Source organism: Salmo salar, chromosome 24 (assembly GCF_965601325.2).
Source record: "Salmo salar chromosome 24, fSalSal1, whole genome shotgun sequence".
Taxonomy (NCBI): domain Eukaryota; kingdom Metazoa; phylum Chordata; class Actinopteri; order Salmoniformes; family Salmonidae; genus Salmo; species Salmo salar.
Window position 1 is genome coordinate 49790393 of NC_138314.1, and position 25343 is coordinate 49815735.

A 25343-nucleotide genomic window follows, 5' to 3' on the forward strand; every position below is an offset into this window, starting at 1 on the left:
AAAGGTCTGCCTACGGCGGCCTATCTCTCAAGAGAAGACAGGCTATGTGCAACACTGCCCACAAAATGAGGTGGAAACTGAGCTGCACTTCCTAACCTCCTGCCAAATATTTCCCTCAGATTACACAGACCCACAAAGAATTAGAAAACAAACCCAATTTTGATAAACTCCCATATCTACTGGGTGAAATACCACAGTGTGACATCACAGCAGCAAGATGTGTGACCTGTTGCCACAAGAAAAGGTCAACCAGTGAAGAACAAACACCATTGTAAATATAACCCATATTTATGCTTATTTATTTTCCCTGTTGTACTTTAATAACTATTTGCACATCATTACAACACTGTATATATACACATAATATGACATTTGAAAATTATTTATTCTTTTGGAAGTCTTCAGTGTAAAGTTTACTGTTAATTTTTATTATTCATTTCACTTTTGTTAATTATCCATTTCACTTGCTTTGGCAACATTAACATATGTTTCCCATGACAATAAAGACCATTGAATTGTAATTGAGAAGGGGTGGATAGAGAGAGAGGGTGGAGGGACAGAGAGCAAACCTCAAAACATTTTATATTATTTGTCTCCCCCTAGTGGATATATTTGGGAAAGCAAGAGAAGCAATATTCAGATGGAGGGGGGGGGAAGTTCCCCTTTATTAAAACATTGTAAAGAGCTTTTCACAGCCATTGACATGGTCATACTGGAACAGAGCCTCACTGAGCCTGGCTATTGAATTCCAGCTGAAGACATTGAGAAGCATCTACAGCAACCTGACAAGTCTTTAATAGGACAGAGAAGTATGGACATACAGACAGATAAATAGTTAATAATCACATGGTACAGAATTAGTCCCAACAGTTATACACATTCAAACTGCCTTTCACCCATTTCTTCAACTGCTGTCTAAAAACAGACACAAAGTATACAGGTCCCTTATTAAGCACTAGATATTTTGTTATATTATAAAATCAACTGCTGCGAACTCTCCAAGGGGGGTGAAGTTTCCCCTCGCTACAGATCTGGAATCAGCCTTCCCAAAAAAACATAACATTAACTATTATTCGTGGGGAATTCAAGATCAGCACTTCCCCCTCATCCTCGTGCTAGATCCAGATAAAATAGATGGTACTGAGAGAAAAGAAAAGGGCATGCCTCTCGTTGTATTTCTATCTGTTGTCCATGACAGTGCAGCCATCTCATTTTGACGACCACAAACTGGGAGAAATCAAGAGATGTACGGCGTCGTTGTCGTCTCCAGTCAATTCTCCTTGGCACTTTCCTTAGGTTAGACTGTCAGGTCTGACAGTCAGAGCATATGCACCCCCGGGAGGCTGGTGAGGGGAGGACAGCTCATGATAAATGAATGAAACGGACACCATGTGTTTGATCCATGTATTCAGCTCCTCCCCTCAGCAGCCTCCTGTGCTACAGAGAGCCAGCGAGACAGTCAGCCAGCGAGACAGTCAGCCAGTCAGCGAGACAGTCAGCCAGTCAGAGAGCCAGCGAGACAGCCAGCCAGTCAGAGAGCCAGCGAGACAGCCAGCCAGTCAGAGAGCCAGCGAGACAGTCAGCCAGTCAGAGAGCCAGCGAGACAGTCAGCCAGTCAGAGAGCCAGCGAGACAGTCAGCCAGTCAGCCAGCCAGCGAGACAGCCAGACAGCCAGCGAGACAGTCAGCCAGTCAGCGAGAGTCCGGCAAGCAGCGAGACAGCCAGCCAGTCAGCGAGACAGCCAGCCAGTCAGCGAGACAGCCAGCCAGTCAGCGAGACAGTCAGCCAGCCAGTCAGTCAGTCAGTCAGCCAGCCAGCCAGTCAGCGAGACAGCCAGCCAGTCAGTCAGTCAGTCAGCCAGTCAGCGAGACAGTCAGCCAGCCAGTCAGTCAGTCAGCCAGCCAGCCAGTCAGCGAGACAGTCAGCCAGTCAGCGAGACAGGTAAGCTCTGAGCAACAAAAAAAAAAAGCAGAAAACCCATCAAAAAGGATATGACGACATAAACGGACTATTGGCAGCAGTTTACGGAGTGATAGTCACCTCTGGGGGAAAAAAAAGAAAAGTAGGAGCGTACACAGGAGAGGTGTCCTCCCCCCTATGACAAGCGGTCTGCTTTAGTTCAAAGGAGGGCAGTGAGAGCAGGAGGTCCCTTCATGAACCACCGTCTGTACTGATGGGCACAACAAGGGGTTTAGAAGTAAGATGTCTCTGTCTTTTAACAGGAACTTTTCCCCAAATTCCTGGATTATCCAGAAATCCTGGTTGGAATATTACTGGAATCAAGAAGCAGGAAATCCGGAAAAAACTCCAACCACGATTAATGGAACCTGGTAATTTTAAAATAATTTAAAAAAAGGGAAATTACCAGAATTTTGCAACCCAAAATTCAGCCAGATGTCAGCCGGCCGGGCAGGTCGGCCAGTCAGCCAGTCAGTCAGTCAAAGTGTATCAGTGTTTTGTTACTTATCATGTTTAGTGATTTTTAAAATGGACCCCAGGAAGAGTAGTTGCTGCTTCTTAAAAAGCCAAATGGGGATCCTAATAAACAAATACAGCCAGCCAGCCAGCCAGCCAGCCAGCCAGCCAGCGAGCCAGCCAGCCAGCCAGCGAGCCAGACAACCAGCCAGCCAGCCAGCCAGCCAGCCAGCCAGCCAGCCAACCAGCCAGCCAGCCAGCCAGCCAGCCAGCGTTTGGTGTGTAGATCCCCAGTCCAGAGGTGATCACCGCAGGTCCAACATGGTGACTCTGTCGTCGGTGACTGTGATGTGTCCTGCTCCCTGGAGGTCAACACAGAGGACGAGGAGGACGTGTTGATATGTTTATGAACAGAACACACTACTCCCTACATAGTGTTCAGGCAGCTTCAGAAGGTAGTGCACTACAAAGGGAAAAGAGCTGTACTCACAGTGAAGAGAGGAGGGTCTTTGCTGTGAGGGTGGAAACCTTTCTGTTTACACGTCGAGATCTCATCCATCCCACGATCAGTTATCCTGAAGTAGCCCGTCCTATAATAACAACATACACATTATTGGGCTGAACTGTGAATTACAGACTGTGGCTTTAAAACGACATACAACACATGACATGACATAAAGGCGGCGTGTCTACACTCACTCGTTATAACACATGACATGATAAAGGCGGCGTGTCTACACTCACTCGTTATAACACATGACATAAAGGCGGCGTGTCTACACACTCGTTATAACACATGACAAAGGCGGCGTGTCTACACTCACTCGTTATAAAACATGACAAAGGCGGCGTGTCTACACTCACTCGTTATAACACATGACATGACAAAGGCGGCGTGTCTACACACTCGTTATAACATGACATAAAGGCGGCGTGTCTACACACTCGTTATAACATGACATAAAGGCAGCGTGTTTACACTCACTCGTTATAACACATGACATGATAAAGGCGGCGTGTCTACACTCACTCGTTATAACACATGACATGATAAAGGCGGCGTGTCTACACTCACTCGTTATAACACATGACATAGGCGGCGTGTCTACACTCACTCGTTATAACACATGACATAGGCGGCGTGTCTACACTCACTCGTTATAACACATGACATAGGCGGCGTGTCTACTCACTCGTTATAACACATGACATAGGCGGCGTGTCTACACTCACTCGTTATAACACATGACATAAAGGCAGCGTGTCTATACTCACTCGTTATAACACATGACATGACAAAGGCGGCGTGTCTACACTCACTCGTTATAACACATGATAAAGGCGGCGTGTCTACACTCACTCGTTATAACACATGACATGACAAAGGCGGTGTGTCTACACTCACTCGTTATAACACATGACACGACAAAGGCGGCGTGTCTACACTCACTCGTTATAACACATGACATGATAAAGGCAGTGTTTCTATACTCACTCGTTATAACACATGACATAATAAAGGCAGTGTTTCTATACTCACTCGTTGAACCTGGGTGAGCAGACAATAGCGATAGCTTCCGGCATCATGAGCTGGTAGGAACAGTGAGTGTGGAGATCGACACTGGACAGGAAGGCTGTCTGGGTGGGGTGGGTCTGAAACAATACAAACATATATATATATTGAACAAAAATATAAAACGCAAAATGTAAAGTGTTGGTCCCATGAACTGAAATAAATGATCGCAGAAATGTTCCATTCGCATAAAAAGCTTATTTCTCTCAAATGTTTTTTTTGACATCCTTGTTATTGCACATTTCTCCTTCGCCAAGATAATCCATCCACCTGGCAGGTGTGACATATCAAGAATCTGATTAAACAGCATGATCATTACACAGGTGCACCTTCTGCTGGGGGGACAATAAAAGGCCACTCTAAAATGTGCAGTTTTGTCACACAACACAATGCCACAGATGTCTCAAGTTGAGGGAGTGTGCAATTGGCATGCTGACTGCAGGAATGTCCACCAGAGTTGTTGCCAGAAAACTGAACATTCATTTCTCTACCATAAGCCGCCTCCAACGTCATTTTTGAGAATTGGTGGTGGTGGGGTTATAGTATGGGGCAGGCATAAGCTACGGACAATGAACACAATTGCATTTTACCAAATGGCTACTTGAATGCACAGAGATACCGTGACGAGATCCTGAGGCCCATTGTCGTGCCATTCATCCGCCACCATCACCTCATGTTTCAGCATGATAATGCACTGCCCATGTTGAAAGGATCTGTACACAATTCCTGGACACTGAAAATGTCCCAGTTCTTCCATGGCCTGCATACTCACCAGACATGTCACCTATTGAGCATGTTTGGGATGCTCTGGATCGACAAAGGTATCTGTGACCAACAGATGCATATCTGTATTCCCAGTCATGTGACAGCAATAGATTAGGGCCTAATGAATTTATTTACATTGACTTATATCCTTGTATGAACTGTAACTCAGTAAAATCTGAAATTGTTACATGTTACATTTATATTTTTTCTGTTGAGTGTATAATTATATATAATTATATAGTAGGAACAAGGTGTGTGGAGATCAACACTGGGCTGGAAGACAGGCCTAGAAGGTGGACAATTTTCTCACTGAGGAGAAGCACGGGTTCAGTATCTCAGTAAATGTATTATCTCTGGTGGAGAGATAGCGCCGATAAACATGTGTCATGACTCTCGCTCTCTCCTTGGTGAGGCTTGAAGGTGTCAGCTCAGCACATGGCTGATAGCCAGACCCCCCCCCCCCCCCCCAAGAGAGGAGAGGGGGAGACGGGCTGGTTTCATGGCTGATAGCCAGACCCCCCCCCCCCCAGAGAGGAGAGGGGGAGACGGGCTGGTTTCATAGCTTAACAGCCAGTCGTAAACGTTCTCTGTCTTGCCCTGCAGTATTGGGAAGGTAAAAATCCCTTTGTTACCGAGAGACTCGTGCCGCCAAAAACTTCAACATCAAACAATGGGACAATATATTTCATGATGTCTAATTTGTCATGTCATAAAAAATTATTAGAGCTTTCACAATGTATATATATCAGGTTAACATCTAAATGTAATTCAACATTTTTAAAAAAAGGCACTCGCACATCTGAGCAATCCTTTTTTGCAGGTGCATGGTAACAGTTGAATAAGATGAACGAAAAAGGAAACAGCACACTAAATGTAAAAATTTAAAATTATATGATTAAATATCAGAATACTGTTGTGAAGACAGCAATGTGATGTTAACCTTCTAAATGAGAATTGTGTTTCATGTAAACTTGTGCCCAGTCAGTAGCCACGCCCACGTGAGCTCAGAGTTTGTGTCAACATGATGGAATGCCCTCCAAGGCCAGAGTGCTTAAAATAACTCGCTAACGAAATGTACATTGGACCAGAGAACCTAACGCCTTGGCCCACACGTTGAAATGGTTAAAACCATCAGACCAGACAGCGTGGAGAGGTGGCTACACGGCTGAAAATGATAAGACCCTCTGAAACTCTCAAGGAGTGAAGAAGGTAAAGACCAAACATTCACAGTCTGCAGCTGTGCATATATAAAGTAGTCTAGGACATTTGACCAAAGACGAGAGGGAAGAACAAATCCCTCTCACCACGGCGTGGTACATCTGAGGTATCTATTCTAACAAGCACTTCAAGACAGAAGAAGCCTACAGCTAAGAAGGACATTGTGACCTCTGGTGGACAACCAGAGTCTTACATCGAACCACTTACAAAAGACGGATCGAGTGGTTTCAACAGAGACGACAGAGAAAGACATCTAGGCGTAGATAGATATTGCATTTCAAGTCCGAGTGAGTGGTTTTTAGGGTGCCAAGTATTCTTGTTACGGTGAGAGTAGTTTTCAAAAAATATAAATTGATTGTCTCTCCCTCTCCTTACCTACTCCTCCCTTTCCATTGTGTAACCAAACGGTCATGCTTTTGTTAGTCCACTAGGGACCTGTTTTCATTGAATTATGTATGTAATAAATAACCTATGCTGTGTGTGTTTACGTACTCTGAGTGATGATTTAGTTAGTTAGTAAATAAATAATTAAGCCAATTTGTGTATCGCTGATTCATCACTTAGGTTAGGGTTTGTGCAGATATCCAAGAATTGGAGGTAATAATTAATAATTGACTGTTATTGATGTAAGAGATAGACTACTGTTCAAAAGTTTGGGGTCACTTAGAAATGTCGTTGTTTTTTAAAAATAAGCATATTAAAATAATATAAAATTGATCACAAATAGACATTATAAGTAGACATTGTTAATGTTGTAAATGACTATTGTAGCTGGAAACATCAGATTTTTTTATGGAATATCTACAAAGGTCCATTAACAGCAACCATCACTCCTGTGTTCCAATGGCACGTTGTGTTAGCTAATCCAAGTTTATCATTTTAAAAGGCTAATTGATCATTAGAAAACCCTTTTGCAATTATGTTAGCACAGCTGAAAACTGTTGTCCTGGTTAAAGAAGCAATAAAACTGGCCTTCTTTATACTAGTTGAGTATCTGGAGCATCAGCATTTGTGGGTTCGATTACAGGCTCAAAATTGCCTGAAACAAAGACCTTTCTTCTGAAACTTGTCAGTCTATTCCTCTTCTGAGAAATGATGGCTATTCCATGCGAGAAATTGCCAAGAAACTGAAGAGCACAAACTGGCTCTAACCAGAATAGAAAGAGGAGATGGAGGCCCCGGTGCTCAACTGAGCAAGAGGACAAGTACATTAGAGTGTCTAGTTTGAGAAACAGACGCCTCACAAGTCCTCAACTAGCAGCTTCATTAAATAGTACCCGCAAAACACCAGTCTCAACGTCAACAGTGAAGAGGCGACTCCGGGATGCTGCCCTTCTAGGCAGAGTTCCTCTGTCCAGTGTCTGTGTTCTTTTGCCCATCTTAATCTTTTCTTTTTATTGGTCAGTCTGAGATATGGCTTTTTCTTTGCAACTCTGCCTAGAAGGCCAGCATCCCTGCAAGGCTTCCGGCCCAGACGGCATCTCTAGCTGTGTCCTCAGAACATGCTCAGACCAGCTGACATATTAAATCTCTCCCTATCCCAGTGTGCTGTCCCCACTTACTTCATTGTTCCTGAAGAAGGCGAAGCCAACTGAACTAAATGACTATCGCCCCGTAGCACTCACTTGTCATCAAGAAGTGCTTTGAGAGACTAGTCAAGGATCACATCACCTCTACCTTACCTGACACCCTAGACCCACTTCAATTTGCTTACCGCCCCAATAGATCCATGGATGATGCCATCGCCATCTCACACTGCCCCATCTGAACAAGAGAAATACCTACAGTTGAAGTCGGAAGTTTACATACACTTAGGTTGGAGTCATTAAAACTAATTTTAGAATCACTCCTCAAATTTCTTGTTAACAAACTATAGTTTTGGCAAGTCGGTTAGGACATCTACTTGGTGCATGACACAAGTAATTTTTCCAACAATTGTTACAGACATTATTTCACTGTATCACAATTCCAGTGGGTCAGAAGTTTACATACACTAAGTTGACTGTGCCTTTAAACAGCTTGGAAAATTCCAGAAAATGATGTCATGACTTTAGAAGCTTCTGATAGGCTAATTGACATCATTTGAGTCAGTTGGAGGTGTACCTGTGGATGTATTTCAAGAGCTACCTTCAAACTCAGTGCCTCTTTGCTTGACATCATGGGAAAATCAAAAGAAATCAGCCAAGACCTCAATAAAAAAAATTGTAGACCTCCACAAGTCTGGTTCATCCTTGGGAGCAATTTCCAAACGCCTGAAGGTACCACGTTCATCTGTACAAACAATAGTACGCAAGTATAAACACCATGGGAACACGCAGCCGTCATACCGCTCAGGAAGGAGACGCGTTCTGTCTCCTAGAGATGAAGGTACTTTGGTGCGAAAAGTGTAAATCAATCCCAGAACAACAGCAAAGGACCTTGTGAAGATACTAGAGGAAACAGGTACAAAGTATCTATATCCACAGTAAAACGAGTCCTATATTGACATAATCTGAAATGCCGCTCAGCAAGGAAGAAGCCACTGCTCCAAAACCGCCATAAAAAAGCCAGACTACGGTTTGCAGCTGCACATGGGGACAAAGATCATACTTTTTGGAGAAATGTCCTCTGGTCTGATGAAACAAAAATAGAACTGTTTGGCCATAATGACCATCATTATGTTTGGAGGAAAAAGGGGGAGGCTTGCAAGCCGAAGAACACCATCCCAACCGTGAAGCACGGGGGTGGCAGCATCATGTTGTGGGGGTGCTCTGCTGCAGGAGGGACTGGTGCACTTCACAAAATAGATGGCATCATGAGTCAGGAGAATTATGTGGATGTATTGAAGCAACATCTCAAGACATCAGTCAGGAAGTTAAAGCTTGGTCGCAAATGGGTCTTCCAAGTGGACAATGACCCCAAGCATACTTCCAAAGTTGTGGCAAAATGGCTTAAGGACAACAATGTCAAGGTATTGGAGTGGCCATCACAAAGCCCTGACCTCAATCCCATAGAAAATTTGTGGGCAGAACTAAGAAGCGTGTGCCAGCAAGGAGGTCTACAAACATGACTCAGTAACACCAGCTCTGTCAGGAGGAATGGGCCAAAATTCACCCAACTTATTGTGGGAAGCTTGTGGAAGGCTACCTGAAACGTTTGACCCAAGTTAAACAATTTAAAAGTCAATGCTAACAAATACTAATTGAGTGCATGTAAACTTCTGACCCACTGGGAATGTGATGAAAGAAATAAAAGCTGAAATAAATCATTCTCTCTACTATTATTCTGACATTTCACATTCTTAAAATAAAGTGGTGATCCTAATTAACCTAAGACAGGGAATTTTTACTAGGATTAAATGTCAGGAATTGTGAAAAACTGATTTTAAATGTATTTGACTAAGGTGTATGGAAACTTCCGACTTCAGCTGTATGTAAGAATGTTGTTTATTGACTACAGCTCAGCCTTCTATACCCTAGTACCCTCCAAGCTCATCATTAACTTGCCATCCGTTTTGTCACCAAAGCCCCATATACTACCCACCACTGCGACCTGTACGCTCTCGTTGGCTGGCCTTCGCTTCATAATCGTCGCCAAACACATTGGCTCCAGGTCATCTACAAGACCCTGCTAGGTAAAGCCCCGCCTTATCTCAGCTCACTGGTCACCATAGCAGCACCCACCTGTAGCACGCGCTCCAGCAGGTATATCTCTCTGGTCACCCCTAAAGCCAACTCCTCCTTTGGTCGTCTCTCCTTCCAGTTCTCTGCTGCCAATGACTGGAACGAACTACAAAAATCTCTGAAACTGGAAACACTTATCTCCCTCACTAGCTTTAAGCACCAGCTGTCAGAGCAGCTCACAGATCACTGCATCTGTACATAGCCCATCTATAATTTAGCCCAAACTACTACCTCTTCCCCTACTGTATTTATTTATTTTATTTATTTTGCTCCTTTGCACCATATTATTTATATTTTATCTCTGAACTTTCTTCAAACTACAAATCTACCATTCCAGTGTTTTTCTTGCTATACTTTATTTATTTTGCCACCATGGCATTTTTTTGCCTTTACCTCCCTTATCTCACATCATTTGCTCACATTGTATATAGTCTTATTTTTCTACTGTATCATTGATTGTATGTTGTTTTACTCCATGTGTAACTCTGTGTTTTTGTATGTTGTCGAACTGCTTTGCTTTATCTTGGCCAGGTCGCAATTGTAAATGAGAACTTGTTCTCAACTTGCCTACCTGGTTAAATAAAGGTGAAATAAAATAAAATAAATAAAAACTTCTCTTGGGTAGGGGGCAGTATTTTGACGTCCGGATGAAAGGCATGCCCGGAGTAAACTAAATTTATGATAAAAACATCCTAAAGATTGATTCTATACATCGTTTGACATGTTTCTACGAACTGTAATGGAACTATTTTCACTTTAATGCGCGAGCACAGCGCATTTGGAGTTCTCGACCGGACAAAAAGGAGGTATTTGGACATATATATGGACTTTATCGAAACAAATTAACATTTATTGGGGAACTGGAATTCCTGGAAGTGCATTCCGACGAAGATCATCAAAGGTAAGTGAACATTTATAATATTATTTCTGAGTTTTGTTGACTCCACAAAATGGCGGGTTTGGTTTCCAACTCTGAACGCTGTACTCAGATTATTGCAAAATGTGCTTTCGCTGTAAAGCTTTTTTGAAATCTGACACAGCGGTTGCATTAAGGAGAAGTGTATCTATAATTCTTTGAATAACAGTAATATTTTATCAACGTTTATGATGAGTATTTCTGTAAATTGATGTGCTCATTCACCGGAAGTTTCGGGAGGCAAAACATTTCTTAACATTATACGCCAATGTAAAATGGGGTTTTTGGATATAAATATGAACTTTATCGAGCAAAACATACATGTATTGTGTAACATGAAATCCTATGAGTGCCATCTGATGAAGATCAAAGGTTAGTGATTAATTTTAGCTGTATTTCTGGTTTTTGTGACACCTCTCCTTGCTTGGAAAATGGCTGTGTGGTTTTTCTTGTCTAGGTGCTGCCCTAACATAATCTAATGCTATGCTTTCGCCGTAAAGCCTTTTTGAAATCGGACAATGTGGTTGGATTAACGAGAAGTTCATCTTTAAAATGGTGTAAAATAGTTGTATGTTTGAGACCACCTGGTTACTCAACCCTGCACCTTAGAGGCTGCTGCCCCATATATGTAGACATGGAATCACTGGCCGCTTTAATAATGTTTACATGCTTTACTCCTCTCATGTGTATATACTGTATTCTATACTACTGTATTTTAGTCAACGTCACCCCGGCCTTGCTCATCCTAATATTGATATATTTCTTAATTCTACTCTTGTACTTTTGTGTGTATTGTTAGATACTACTTGTTATTACTGCACTGTTGGAGCTAGCAACACAAGCATTTCGCTACCCCCTCAACAACATCTGCAACCAATTTGATTTGGAATTGGATTTGATTAGGGTTATCACTATACCAGTATCTCAGTAGACGTATTACACTACATGACCAAACAGCTGCTCATCGAACATCTCATTCCAAAATCATGGAGTTGGTCCCCCCCTTTGCTGCTCTGGAAGCAAAGGGGGACCTTTGCGGGTACTATTTAATGAAGCTAACAGCCTCCACCCTTCAGGGAAGTCATTAATATGGAGTTTGTCCCCCCCTTTGCTGCTATAACAGCCTCCACTCTTCTGGGAAGGCTTTCCACTAGATGTTGGAACATTGCTGCTGGGACTTGCCTCCATTCAGCCACAAGAGCGTTAGTGAGGTCGGGCACGGATGTTGGGCGATTAGTCCTGGCTCGCAGTCGGCGTTCCAATTCATCCCAAAGGTGTTCGATTGGGTTGAGGTCAGGGCTACTTGCAGGCCAGTCATGTTCTTCCACACCAATCTCAACAAACAATTTCTGTATGGACCTCGCTTTGTCCACGAGGACATTGTCATGCTGAAACAAGGAAAGGGCCTTCCCCAAACTGTTGCTAGAAAGTTGGAAGAACAGAATAGTCTAGAATGTAATTGTATTCTGTAGCATTAAGATTTCCATTCACTGGAACTAAAAAGGGCCAAGTCAGAACCATGAAAAACAGCCCCAAACCATAATTCCTCCTCCACCAAACTTTACAGTTGGCACTATGTATTGGGGCAGGTAGTGTTCTCCTGGCATCCGCCAAACCCAGATTCATCCGTCTGGACTGCCAGATGTTGAAGCGTGATTCATCACTCCAGAGAACGTGTTTCCTCTTCTCCAGAGTCCAATGGGGGCGAGCTTTACACCACTCCAAGCCAACGCTTGGCATTGCGCATGGTGATCTTAGGCTTGTGTGCAGCTGCTCGGCCATGGAAACCCATTGACGTTGCTTCCAGAGGCAGTTTGGAACTCGGTAGTGAGCGTTGCAATCGGGGACAGACGACCACTTCACAATAACAGCTCGTACACTTGACAGGGGCGTCTCCAGCAGGTTAGAAACTTAACCAACTGACTTGTTGGAAAGGTGGCATCCTATGACGGTGCCACGTTGAAAGTCACTGAGCTCTTCAGAAAAGGCCATTCTACGGCCAATGTTTGTCTATGGAGATTGCATGGCTGTGTGCTCCATTTTATACACCTGTCAGCAACGGGTGTGGCTGAAATAGCCGAATCCACGAATTTGAAAGGGTGTCCACATACTTTTTGTGGAAAAGTATCATGACAAGCAAACCCCAAAAAAATAAAGCATGCTTAATTTGCTGAGGAAAATGTTACAAACTGGTCCTAGATCAGATCTCCTAGAGGTTGTATGAATATGGGCTCTGGTGTAACTCACATGTATCCAGCCCAGAGTGATGAGGTCATACTGGTCCTGGATGAGGAACAGCTCTTCTTCGTTCTCCGTGTCGCAGTAGTCTGGCCCTCCGTTCTGCTTCGGCACGATCACATGGGTCACTGTGAAGGCATTCCTCAGCTGGAAAACAGACGCACAGAGAGACAGACGCACAGAGAGACAGACGCACAGAGACAGACACAGACAGACACACAGAGACAGACACAGACACACACACAGAGACAGACAGACACACACACAGAGACAGACAGACACACACACAGAGAGACAGACAGACACACACACAGAGAGACAGACAGACACACACACAGAGAGACAGACAGACACACACACAGAGAGACAGACAGACACACACACAGAGAGACAGACAGACACACACACAGAGACAGACAGACACACACACAGAGACAGACAGACACACACACAGAGACAGACAGACACACACACAGAGACAGACAGACACACACACAGAGACAGACAGACACACACACAGAGACAGACAGACACACAGAGACAGACAGACACACAGAGACAGACAGACACACAGAGACAGACAGACACACAGAGACAGAATCAGACAGAGAATCAAAGACAAGAGAATCAGAGAGACAATTTGTCTGCCGTCATGACTGATAACACGGTCACCTTAACAGCCCCTTTATGCAGCCACATCAATACATTCTGCTGTGGAAAGAACTATGATTCTAGTACGGCTGTTGCTGTATGAAAGTTAGGTCTCACCAGTTTGCCACAGAGGATACCACAGGTCTCTACAGCTCGGCTGGTGTTGGAATCAGCGAGTCTGAGGAAACTGCTGCAGAGCTCCAAGGGCACTGCCAACTGACGGATGCCATCCATGGTGCCATCCATGGTGTCTGGACAGAGGAAGGGACAATAACCCAACCCCCCCCCCCACAATCATGAACCATCAGGTTTTCGGGGACCATTTCAGAAATAAGTCTTTTAAATTCATGTGTTATCCTCTGTCATTGAAATGTGAATCTTGTGTTGTATTTCATGTTGTGGAGACAGATGAAACCATCCGGAGAAAAGTAGATCAGAGTAGAAGAAGTTTATTAGCCTTTTGAATCGTTCCATAAACACTGAGTGGACAAAACATTAGGAACAACTTCCTAATATTGAGTTGTATCCCCTTTTTGTCCTCAGAACAGCCTCAATTCGTCGGGGTAATGGACTCTACAAGGTGTCTAAAGCGTTTCCACAGGGATGCTGGTCCCATGTTGACTCCAATGCTTCCCCACAGTTGTGTCCAGTTGGCTGGATGTCCTGTGGGTGGTGGTGGACCATTCTTGATTCACATGGGAAACTGTTGAGCGTGAAAAACCCAGCAGCTTTGCAGTTCTTCACACACTCAAACCAGTACGCCTGGTACCTACTACCATAGCCCCGTTCAATGGCATATAAATATTTTGTCTTGCCTGTTCACCATCAATGGTCACACATACACAATCCGTGTCTCAATTGTCTCAAGACTTAAAAATCCTTCTTTAACCTCTCTCCTCAATAAGTGATCATAGATTTATACCTGGATTCACCTGGTCAGTCTATGTCTATGCCTTTCCTGTAGCTCAGTTGGTAGAGCATGGTGTTTGCAACGCCAGGGTGGTGGGTTCGATTCCCACGGGGGGCCAGCACAGAAAATGTTTTATGAAATTGTATGAAATCACTACTGTAAGTCGCTCTGGATAAGAGCGTCTGCTAAATGACTAAAATGTAAAAAAAAAGTCATGGAAAAAGCAGGCGTTCCTAATGTTTTGTCCACTCTGTGTGTGTGTGTGTGTGTGTGTGTGTGTGTGTGTGTGTGTGTGTGTGTGTGTGTGTGTGTGTGTGTGTGTGTGTGTGTGTGTGTGCGTGCGTGCGCGTGTGTACTCACTGCTGTTCCCACTAGGGCTCACGGGTTTGAGCGTCCGGTCGAAGGTGGGGAGTGCAGCGGGCCCGGCGGTGCTGCCGCCAGGCGGTCTGACCTGGCTGGCGCTGTCCCCCGGGCTCTGAGGTGGGGTTGGGGACACGGCCAGAGGTAGAGGGGGCCCCTGGACCCCTGGGAGGAGGGGCGCATCGGGAGGAGGGGTCCCAGGAGCATGAAACTCCTGAAGGATTCGCTGCCTCTCCTTCTCCAGCTCCTGCCGTCTGATTACGGAGTCACATTAGTGTCAAAATTCATCAATATTTTAAATATTAAAAAAAGATCCAATTATCTTTTTTTTTTTTTTTAATGTTTGATGTTTTTGATGAATCATTTCTGGGTAACAGTTAAGTACCTTACTGGGATTTTTTTACCAATTAAAACAACAATAAAACAAATAACTACTTAGTAATTTTCTCAAGCAAGACTTTTGCTCTGGCTGAAGATTCCTGGTGATCTTTTCAAACAGCGCTGACACTAAAAAGGGCATTATAATAATTTTCACAGTACTATTCCAACATCATAGTGCGGAAGTATATATAATACAGGAAAATCTCATTCTTGACTGCACTGGGGGAAAAAAAAAGCTATATTCATTCAATCCAGTTTCAAATCATGAAATAGCCTATAAGTTCAATTTATGAATTCAATGATTCACTCATTTGTCCAATACAAATTACAAAAACATTAAATTCAAATTACATTTCTTAAAATGCAAATGAAAAACGATTAAATTCAGATGAAGTTTCTGTTGGCAGTGATGTTACTCCATACCTGATCATCTCCTCGAAGGCGCTGAACTGCTCTTGTTCCCGTTGGCGCCGCTGTAGCTCCACCACACGCTCCCTCTCTGCTTCTAGCGCCTGCTGCTTCGACTGCTGCTGCGCCAAGGTCGCCTCCTCCGCTTTCTACACACACAGTAGTGACATACACACGCATAAGAAGAGCCAAATCCGGTGGGCAGAGGGCTCTACTGCGGGTATAAAGTTGTAAAACAGGCAGGAAGGTCTACAGAGGGCTCTACTGCGGGTATAAAGTTGTAAAACGGGCAGGAAGGTCTACAGAGGTGGGCAGAGGGCTCTACTGCGGGTATAAAGTTGTAAAACAGGCAGGAAGGTCTACAGAGGGCTCTACTGCGGGTATAAAGTTGTAAAACGGGCAGGAAGGTCTACAGAGGTGGGCAGAGGGCTCTACTGCGGGTATAAAGTTGTAAAACAGGCAGGAAGGTCTACAGAGGGCTCTACTGCGGGCATAAAGTTGTAAAACGGGCAGGAAGGTCTACAGAGGTGGGCAGAGGGCTCTACTGCGGGTATAAAGTTGTAAAACGGGCAGGAAGGTCTACAGAGGGCTCTACTGCAGGTATAAAGTTGTAAAACAGGCAGGAAGGTCTACAGAGGTGGGCAGAGGGCTCTACTGCGGGTATAAAGTTGTAAAACAGGCAGGAAGGTCTACAGAGGTGGGCAGAGGGCTCTACTGCGGGCATAAAGTTGTAAAACAGGCAGGAAGGTCTACAGAGGTGGGCAGAGGGCTCTACTGCGGGTATAAAGTTGTAAAACGGGCAGGAAGGTCTACAGAGGTGGGCAGAGGGCTCTACTGCGGGTATAAAGTTGTAAAACAGGCAGGAAGGTCTACAGAGGGCTCTACTGCGGGTATAAAGTCGTAAAACGGGCAGGAAGGTCTACAGAGGTGGGCAGAGGGCTCTACTGCGGGTATAAAGTTGTAAAACAGGCAGGAAGGTCTACAGAGGGCTCTACTGCGGGTATAAAGTCGTAAAACGGGCAGGAAGGTCTACAGAGGTGGGCAGAGGGCTCTACTGCGGGTATAAAGTTGTAAAACAGGCAGGAAGGTCTACAGAGGGCTCTACTGCAGGTATAAAGTTGTAAAACAGGCAGGAAGGTCTACAGAGGTGGGCAGAGGGCTCTACTGCGGGTATAAAGTTGTAAAACAGGCAGGAAGGTCTACAGAGGGCTCTACTGCGGGTATAAAGTTGTAAAACGGGCAGGAAGGTCTACAGAGGTGGGCAGAGGGCTCTACTGCGGGTATAAAGTTGTAAAACAGGCAGGAAGGTCTACAGAGGGCTCTACTGCGGGTATAAAGTTGTAAAACGGGCAGGAAGGTCTACAGAGGTGGGCAGAGGGCTCTACTGCGGGTATAAAGTTGTAAAACAGGCAGGAAGGTCTACAGAGGTGGGCAGAGGGCTCTACTGCGGGTATAAAGTTGTAAAACAGGCAGGAAGGTCTACAGAGGTGGGCAGAGGGCTCTACTGCGGGCATAAAGTTGTAAAACAGGCAGGAAGGTCTACAGAGGTGGGCAGAGGGCTCTACTGCGGGTATAAAGTTGTAAAACGGGCAGGAAGGTCTACAGAGGTGGGCAGAGGGCTCTACTGCGGGTATAAAGTTGTAAAACAGGCAGGAAGGTCTACAGAGGGCTCTACTGCGGGTATAAAGTCGTAAAACGGGCAGGAAGGTCTACAGAGGTGGGCAGAGGGCTCTACTGCGGGTATAAAGTTGTAAAACAGGCAGGAAGGTCTACAGAGGGCTCTACTGCGGGTATAAAGTCGTAAAACGGGCAGGAAGGTCTACAGAGGTGGGCAGAGGGCTCTACTGCGGGCATAAAGTCGTAAAACAGGCAGGAAGGTCTACAGAGGTGGGCAGAAGACTTGTTACCTTTTTGATGAGATACTGTGCATGCTCCTGCTCATATATCTTGAGAAGAGCCTTCTTCAGCACCTCTGCTTGAGGGAAGGCCACCTCCTTCAGTCTCTGTTGGGACAGATGACAGCATGTCACATCACAAGAGAACCGTAGAGGTCCAAGAACCCTGGTCTTTCAGTACCACAGACAGCCCAACCCTGGTCCTCCAGACAGCCCAACCCTGGTACCACAGACAGCCCAACCCTGGTACCACAGACAGCCCAACCCTGGTACCACAGACAGCCCAACCCTGGTACCACAGACAGCCCAACCCTGGTACCACAGACAGCCCAACCCTGGTCCTCCGGTACCACAGACAGCCCAACCCTGGTCCTCCGGTACCCCAGACAGCCCGACCCTGGTCCTCCGGTACCCCAGACAGCCCGACCCTGGTCCTCCGGTACCACAGACAGCCCGACCCTGGTCCTCCGGTACCACAGACAGCCCGACCCTGGTCCTCCAGACAGCCCGACCCTGGTCCTCCAGACAGCCCGACCCTGGTCCTCCGGTATCCCAGACAGCCCAACCCTGGTACCCCAGACAGCCCGACCCTGGTCCTCCGGTACCCCAGACAGCCCGACCCTGGTCTTTCAGTACCACAGACAGCCCAACCCTGGTCCTCCAGACAGCCCAACCCTGGTCCTCCGGTACCCCCAGACAGCCCGACCCTGGTCCCCCAGACAGCCCGACCCTGGTCCTCCGGTACCCCCAGACAGCCCAACCCTGGTCCTCCGGTACCCCCAGACAGCCCAACCCTGGTCCTCCGGTACCCCCAGACAGCCCAACCCTGGTCCTCTAGTCCTCCAGGACCCCCCAACAGCCCAACCCTGGTCCTCCAGACAGCTCGACCCTGGTCCCCCAGACAGCCCGACCCTGGTCCTCCAGACAGCCCGACCCTGGTCCTCCAGACAGCCCGACCCTGGTCCTCCAGACAGCCCGACCCTGGTCCTCCAGACAGCCCGACCCTGGTCCTCCAGACAGCCCGACCCTGGTCCTCCGGTATCCTGGAAGACTAGAGGACCAGGGTTGGGCTGTTGGGGGGTCCTGGAGGACTAGAGGACCAGGGTTGGGCTGTTGGGGGGTCCTGGAGGACTAGAGGACCAGGGTTGGGCTGTCGGGGGGTCCTGGAGGACCAGGGTTGGGCTGTGGGGGGGTCCTGGAGGACTAGAGGACCAGGGTTGGGCTGTCGGGGGGTCCTGGGGGACCAGGGTTGGACTGTTGGGGGGTCCTGGAGGACTAGAGGACCAGGGTTGGGCTGTCGGGGGGTCCTGGAGGACTAGGGTTGGGCTGTTGGGGGGGTCCTGGAGGACTAGAGGACCAGGGTTGGGCTGCTGGGGGGTCCTGGAGGACTAGAGGACCAGGGTTGGTCTGCTGGGGGGTCCCAGAGGACTAGAGGACCAGGGTTGGGCTGCTGGGGGGTCCTGGAGGACTAGAGGACCAGGGTTGGGCTGCTGGGGGGTCCCAGAGGACTAGAGGACCAGGGTTGGGCTGCTGGGGGGTCCTGGAGGACTAGAGGACCAGGGTTGGGCTGTCGGGGGGTCCTGGAGGACCAGGGTTGGTCTGTTGGGGGGTCCTGGAGGACTAGAGGACCAGGGTTGGGCTGCTGGGGGGTCCTGGAGGACTAGAGGACCAGGGTTGGGCTGCTGGGGGGTCCTGGAGGACCAGGGTTGGGCTGCTGGGGGGTCCTGGAGGACTGGAGGACCAGGGTTGGGCTGCTGGGAGGTCCTGGAGGACTGGAGGATAAGGGTTGGGCTGCTGGGGGGTCCTGGAGGACTAGAGGACCAGGGTTGGGCTGCTGGGGGGTCCTGGAGGACCAGGGTTGGTCTGTCGGGGGGTCCCAGAGGACTAGAGGACCAGGGTTGGTCTGCTGGGGGGTCCTGGAGGACTAGAGGACCAGGGTTGGGCTGCTGGGGGGTCCTAGAGGACCAGGGTTGGGCTGCTGGGGGGTCCTGGAGGACTGGAGGACCAGGGTTGGGCTGCTGGGGGGTCCTGGAGGACCAGGGTTGGGCTGCTGGGGGGTCCTGGAGGACTGGAGGACCAGGGTTGGGCTGCTGGGGGGTCCTGGAGGACCAGGGTTGGGCTGCTGGGGGGTCCTGGAGGACTAGAGGACCAGGGTTGGGCTGCTGGGGGGTCCTAGAGGACCAGGGTTGGGCTGCTGGGGGGTCCTGGAGGACTGGAGGACCAGGGTTGGGCTGCTGGGGGGTCCTGGAGGACTGGAGGACCAGGGTTGGGCTGCTGGGGGGTCCTAGAGGACCAGGGTTGGGCTGCTGGGGGGTCCTGGAGGACCAGGGTTGGGCTGCTGGGGGGTCCTGGAGGACCAGGGTTGGGCTGCTGGGGGGTCCTGGAGGACCAGGGTTGGGCTGCTGGGGGGTCCTGGAGGACCAGGGTTGGGCTGCTGGGGGGTCCTGGAGGACCAGGGTTGGGCTGCTGGGGGGTCCTGGAGGACTAGAGGACCAGGGTTGGTCTGCTGGGGGGTCCTGGAGGACTAGAGGACCAGGGTTGGGCTGCTGGGGGGGTCCTGGAGGACCAGGGTTGGGCTGCTGGGGGGTCCCGGAGGACTAGAGGACCAGGGTTGGGCTGCTGGGGGGTCCTAGAGGACCAGGGTTGGTCTGTCGGGGGGGTCCTGGAGGACTGGAGTGTGAAACAGTCAGAATGAGGAATGGTACCTTCAAGGTGTCCTTCTTCTCTGGAATGTTGGCTGTTTTGTAATCTCTATGTTTAGGTAGCTTCTCAATGAAGAGCCTGGATAGAAGCATGAATCATCAGAAACACATTTTCATAACATTGCAAAAATCTGAAACTTTTTGTCTAAAAATGATGCAGAAAAATGTATCCATGCTTTTGTCACTTCTAGGTTAGACTACTGCAATGCTCTACTTTCCGGCTACCCGGATAAAGCACTAAATAAACTTCAGTTAGTGCTAAATACGGCTGCTAGAACCTTGACTAGAACCAAAAAATGTGATCATATTACTCCAGTGCTAGCCTCTCTACACTGGCTTCCTGTTAAGGCTAGGGCTGATATCAAGGTTTTACTGCTAACCTACAAAGCATTACATGGGCTTGCTCCTACCCATCTCTCTGATTTGGTCCTGCCGTACATACCTACACGTACGCTACGGTCACAAGACGCAGGCCTCCTAATTGTCCCTAGAATTTCTAAGCAAACAGCTGGAGGCAGGGCTTTCTCCTATAGTCAACTGTTCTGCCTGCGGCTACGGAACCCTGACCTGTTCACTGGCTGTGCCCCATTGTCCCGGACCTGCTGTTTTCAACTCTCTCTCTCCTTCCCTCCCTAGCACTCTCTCTACTGCACCTGCTGTCTCGACCTGAATGACTCTCTCTCTACCGCACCTGCCGTCTCGACCTGAATGACTCTCTCTACCTCACCTGCTGTCTCGACCTGAATGACTCTCTCTACCGCACCTGCTGTCTCGACCTGAATGACTCTCTCTCTACCGCACCTGCTGTCTCGACCTGAATGACTCTCTCTACCTCACCTGCTGTCTCGACCTGAATGACTCTCTCTACCTCACCTGCTGTCTCGACCTGAATGACTCTCTCTACCGCACCTGCTGTCTCGACCTGAATGACTCTCTCTCTACCGCACCTGCTGTCTCGACCTGAATGACTCTCTCTCTACCGCACCTGCTGTCTCGACCTGAATGACTCTCTCTACCGCACCTGCTGTCTCGACCTGAATGACTCTCTCTCTACCTCACCTGCTGTCTCGACCTGAATGACTCTCTCTCTACCTCACCTGCTGTCTCGACCTGAATGACTCTCTCTCTACCGCACCTGCTGTCTCGACCTGAATGACTCTCTCTCTACCTCACCTGCTGTCTCGACCTGAATGACTCTCTCTACCGCACCTGCTGTCTCGACCTGAATGACTCTCTCTCTACCGCACCTGCTGTCTCGACCTGAATGACTCTCTCTCTACCGCACCTGCTGTCTCGACCTGAATGACTCTCTCTCTACCGCACCTGCTGTCTCGACCTGAATGACTCTCTTTCTACCTCACCTGCTGTCTCGACCTGAATGACTCTCTACTGCATCTGCTGTCTCGACCTTTGAATGCCCGGCTATGAAAAGCCAACTGACATGTACTCCTGAGGTGCTGACCTGTTGCACCCTCTACAACCGCTGTGATTATTATTATCTGACCCTGCTGGTCATCTATGAACGTTTGAACATCTCGAGGAAACAATCTGGCCTTAATGGCCGTGTACTCTTATAATCTCCACCCGGCACAGCCAGAAGAGGACTGGTCACCCCTCATAGCCTGGTTCCTCTCTAGGTTTCTAATCTCCACCCGGCACAGCCAGAAGAGGACTGGCCACCCCTCATAGCCTGGTTCCTCTCTAGGTTTCTAATCTCCACCCGGCACAGCCAGAAGAGGACTGGCCACCCCTCATAGCCTGGTTCCTCTCTAGGTTTCTAATCTCCACCCGGCACAGCCAGTAGAGGACTGGCCACCCCTCATAGCCTGGTTCCTCTCTAGGTTTCTAATCTCCACCCGGCACAGCCAGAAGAGGACTGGCCACCCCTCATAGCCTGGTTCCTCTCTAGGTTTCTAATCTCCACCCGGCACAGCCAGAAGAGGACTGGCCACCCCTCATAGCCTGGTTCCTCTCTAGGTTTCTAATCTCCACCCGGCACAGCCAGAAGAGGACTGGCCACCCCTCATAGCCTGGTTCCTCTCTAGGTTTCTTCCTAGGTTCTGGCCTTTCTAGGGAGTTTTTCCTAGCCACCCCTCATAGCCTGGTTCCTCTCTAGGTTTCTAATCTCCACCCTGCACAGCCAGAAGAGGACTGGCCACCCCTCATAGCCTGGTTCCTCTCTAGGTTTCTTCCTAGGTTCTGGCCTTTCTAGGGAGTTTTTCCTAGCCACCGTGCTTCTACACCTGCATTGCTTGCTGTTTGGGGTTTTAGGCTGGGTTTCTGTACAGCACTTTGAGATATCAGCTGATGTAAAAAGGGCTTTATAAATACATTTGATTTGATTGATTCATATCCCTGACTTATTCCAGTGATAGCATGATGCTTTATGTTCAGATGAGTCCACTTCCCAGGACACCTGCTGTGTATTTCAGATGAGTCCACTTCCCAGGACACCTGCTGTGTATTTCAGATGAGGCCCATACTTCCCAGGACACCTGCTGTGTATTTCAGATGAGTCCACTTCCCAGGACACCTGCTGTGTATTTCAGATGAGGCCCATACTTCCCAGGACACCTGCTGTGTATTTCAGATGAGTCCACTTCCCAGGACACCTGCTGTGTATTTCAGATGAGGCCCATACTTCCCAGGACACCTGCTGTGTATTTCAGATGAGTCCACTTCCCAGGACACCTGCTGTGTATTTCAGATGAGTCCACTTCCCAGGACACCTGCTGTGTATTTCAGATGAGTCCACTTCCCAGGACACCTGCTGTGTATTTCAGATGAGTCCACTTCCCAGGACACCTGCTGTGTATTTCAGATGAGTCCACTTCCCAGGACACCTGCTGTGTATTTCAGATGAGTCCACTTCCCAGGACACCTGCTGTGTATTTCAGATGAGTCCACTTCCCAGGACACCTGCTGTGTATTTCAGATGAGTCCACTTCCCAGGACACCTGCTGTGTATTTCAGATGAGGCCCATACTTCCCAGGACACCTGCTGTGTATTTCAGATGAGTCCACTTCCCAGGACACCTGCTGTGTATTTCAGATGAGTCCACTTCCCAGGACACCTGCTGTGTATTTCAGATGAGTCCACTTCCCAGGACACCTGCTGTGTATTTCAGATGAGGCCCATACTTCCCAGGACACCTGCTGTGTATTTCAGATGAGTCCACTTCCCAGGACACCTGCTGTGTATTTCAGATGAGTCCACTTCCCAGGACACCTGCTGTGTATTTCAGATGAGGCCCATACTTCCCATTCATTTGGGACTGAGGCATTTTATGTGGATCTCGTCTCTACAGCTGATCTCAACATGATACTTCACTGGGTTGCAGACAATATGGTACATTGTCCCCACTACTACCGTAAACAAAATGTCCCCCAGGGGGCGGTATGACTGGCTTATGTAACCGGCAACACAATACCATTTCACAATTACAGCTTCCTCCCCCCCACTGACGCTTCATCTTGGGTTCATCCGTCTTGTGACACGATGGTCATCTTGACAAAACACTCTTCATCAGCTGCGTCACCCTAAAACTTAACGTTTTGCCCAGTCAAAACTGTTTGCTGCTCTGGCACCCCAATGGTGGAACAAGCTCCCTCACGACGCCAGGACAGCGGAGTCAATCACCACCTTCCGGAGACACCTGAAACCCCACCTCTTTAAGGAATACCTAGGATAGGATAAAGTAATCCTTCTAACCACCCCCCCCCCTAAAGATTTAGATGCACTATTGTAAAGTGGTTGTTCCACTGGATATAATAAGGTGAATGCACCAATTTGTAAGTCGCTCTGGATAAGAGCGTCTGCTAAATGACGTAAATGTTAAATGTAAAAATGTAACGGAGCCTAGTTTCACCAACTCAACTTACGTGATGTACTTGTTGTAGAGTACGAAGGCGTGCTCGGCGTTGCCCTCCTCGGTATAGGTGTTGGCCATACGGATCATCTCCACGCCCGATCTGAAGTACCTCCTGGGAGGAACGTCCTCGTTCACGTCCACAGAGCTGCCCTTCTTGGTCAGGGCACGAACACGGTCCTCAGGAGGCAGGCTGACATCAGTGTGGTCTGCCATCAGGACCGTCCTCCTACACACCTGACAGGAAATCAAAACCTTTGTTAGTCCGCTTTAGAAATTGCACCCTAATATATATATATATATATATATATATATAGTGCACTATTTTTAACCAGCTGAACATCAGCACGGCTCGCTGGGGCTCCCACCCATCTCCCCTACACACCCGACTGGGACTTAATCAATTAATCAAAAGTATTGATTAAAAACTCTGGTTTACATCAGCACTTGTAACGAAGGGGCGCGTTCCACAGCTAAGGCGAGGCAACAACCTTAACCTTTTATATTTCTTTATTTATCCCATATATCCCCTTAGCTCTAACCTTAACCTTATACCCCTTATCTAACCCTAACCCTTATACCTGCTTATCTAACCCTAACCTTGATACCCCCTTACCTACCCAAACCCTTACATCCCCTTATTTAACCCTAAGTTCAACCCTTTATATTTCTTTATTAAACCTTTACATCCCCTTAGTTCTAACCTTAACCCTTATACCCTTTTATCTAACCTTAACCTTTATACCTTCTTATCTAATCCTAACCCTTATACCCCCTCATCTAATTCTAACCCTTATACCCTCTTGACCCTTATATCACCCCGTTTGGCCCTAACTCTTGGAGCTGGTGTGCCGTACTTCAACCCCTGTATGTCTATGACCATCCTAATTTCAGGCTGGTGGTCTTGACCTTGGGTTTTGGCTTCTATCCCTTAGGGATTGCATCTTGGGTTGCAAACCTAGGTTTTATCTTCCGGGTAACCTTTTTATCAATATTTTTTATTTTCCTTCTTCCCCCCCCCCCCTCTTTTTTCCCTCCCCTGTTCTTAATTAAGGTATTTTATACTAGGTTTTTACCATTTATTTAAAGTTTTGCCTGTGCCAGTGCATATCAGATTCGTCTGTTTTTTTTTCAAACCTAACCCTAACCCTTAATCCTAATCCTAACCCTTAACCCTAATGTTTGCTGGCTAGCTGGCAGCAACAGGGTTACGGTTACCCTTAACCCTAACCCTTAACCCCTGACCCCTAACCCTTAACCCCCAACCCCTAACCCTGACCCCTAACCCTGACCCCTAATGTATGCTGGCTAGCTGGCAGCAACAGGGTTACCCTTAACCCCTAACCCTTAACCCCTGACCCTAACCCTAACCCTTCCTTC

At 47.7% G+C, this 25343-nt stretch overlaps 1 protein-coding gene across 3 annotated transcripts in view; it reads right to left on the minus strand.

Moving 5' to 3' along the window:
* Positions 1-283: 283 nt before the first annotated feature.
* LOC106586005 (STAM-binding protein-like A) overlaps positions 284-25343 on the minus strand; it is a 29249-nt gene continuing 4189 nt past the window's right edge. For 2 of the 3 annotated variants that reach the window (XM_082968753.1, XM_082968755.1), the window contains exons 2-11: positions 23977-24200; positions 20098-20173; positions 17405-17500; positions 15513-15646; positions 14709-14962; positions 13556-13689; positions 12797-12934; positions 3956-4068; positions 2906-3005; positions 284-2777 (exon numbers count right to left, since the gene is read on the minus strand). In XM_082968753.1, the coding sequence (XP_082824879.1) occupies positions 2721-2777; positions 2906-3005; positions 3956-4068; positions 12797-12934; positions 13556-13689; positions 14709-14962; positions 15513-15646; positions 17405-17500; positions 20098-20173; positions 23977-24179 (1305 nt within the window). In that variant the 5' untranslated portion in view covers positions 24180-24200 and the 3' untranslated portion in view covers positions 284-2720. The remainder of the gene's footprint in view (positions 2778-2905; positions 3006-3955; positions 4069-12796; positions 12935-13555; positions 13690-14708; positions 14963-15512; positions 15647-17404; positions 17501-20097; positions 20174-23976; positions 24201-25343) is intronic. The other variant, XM_082968754.1, reaches the window with a different exon arrangement.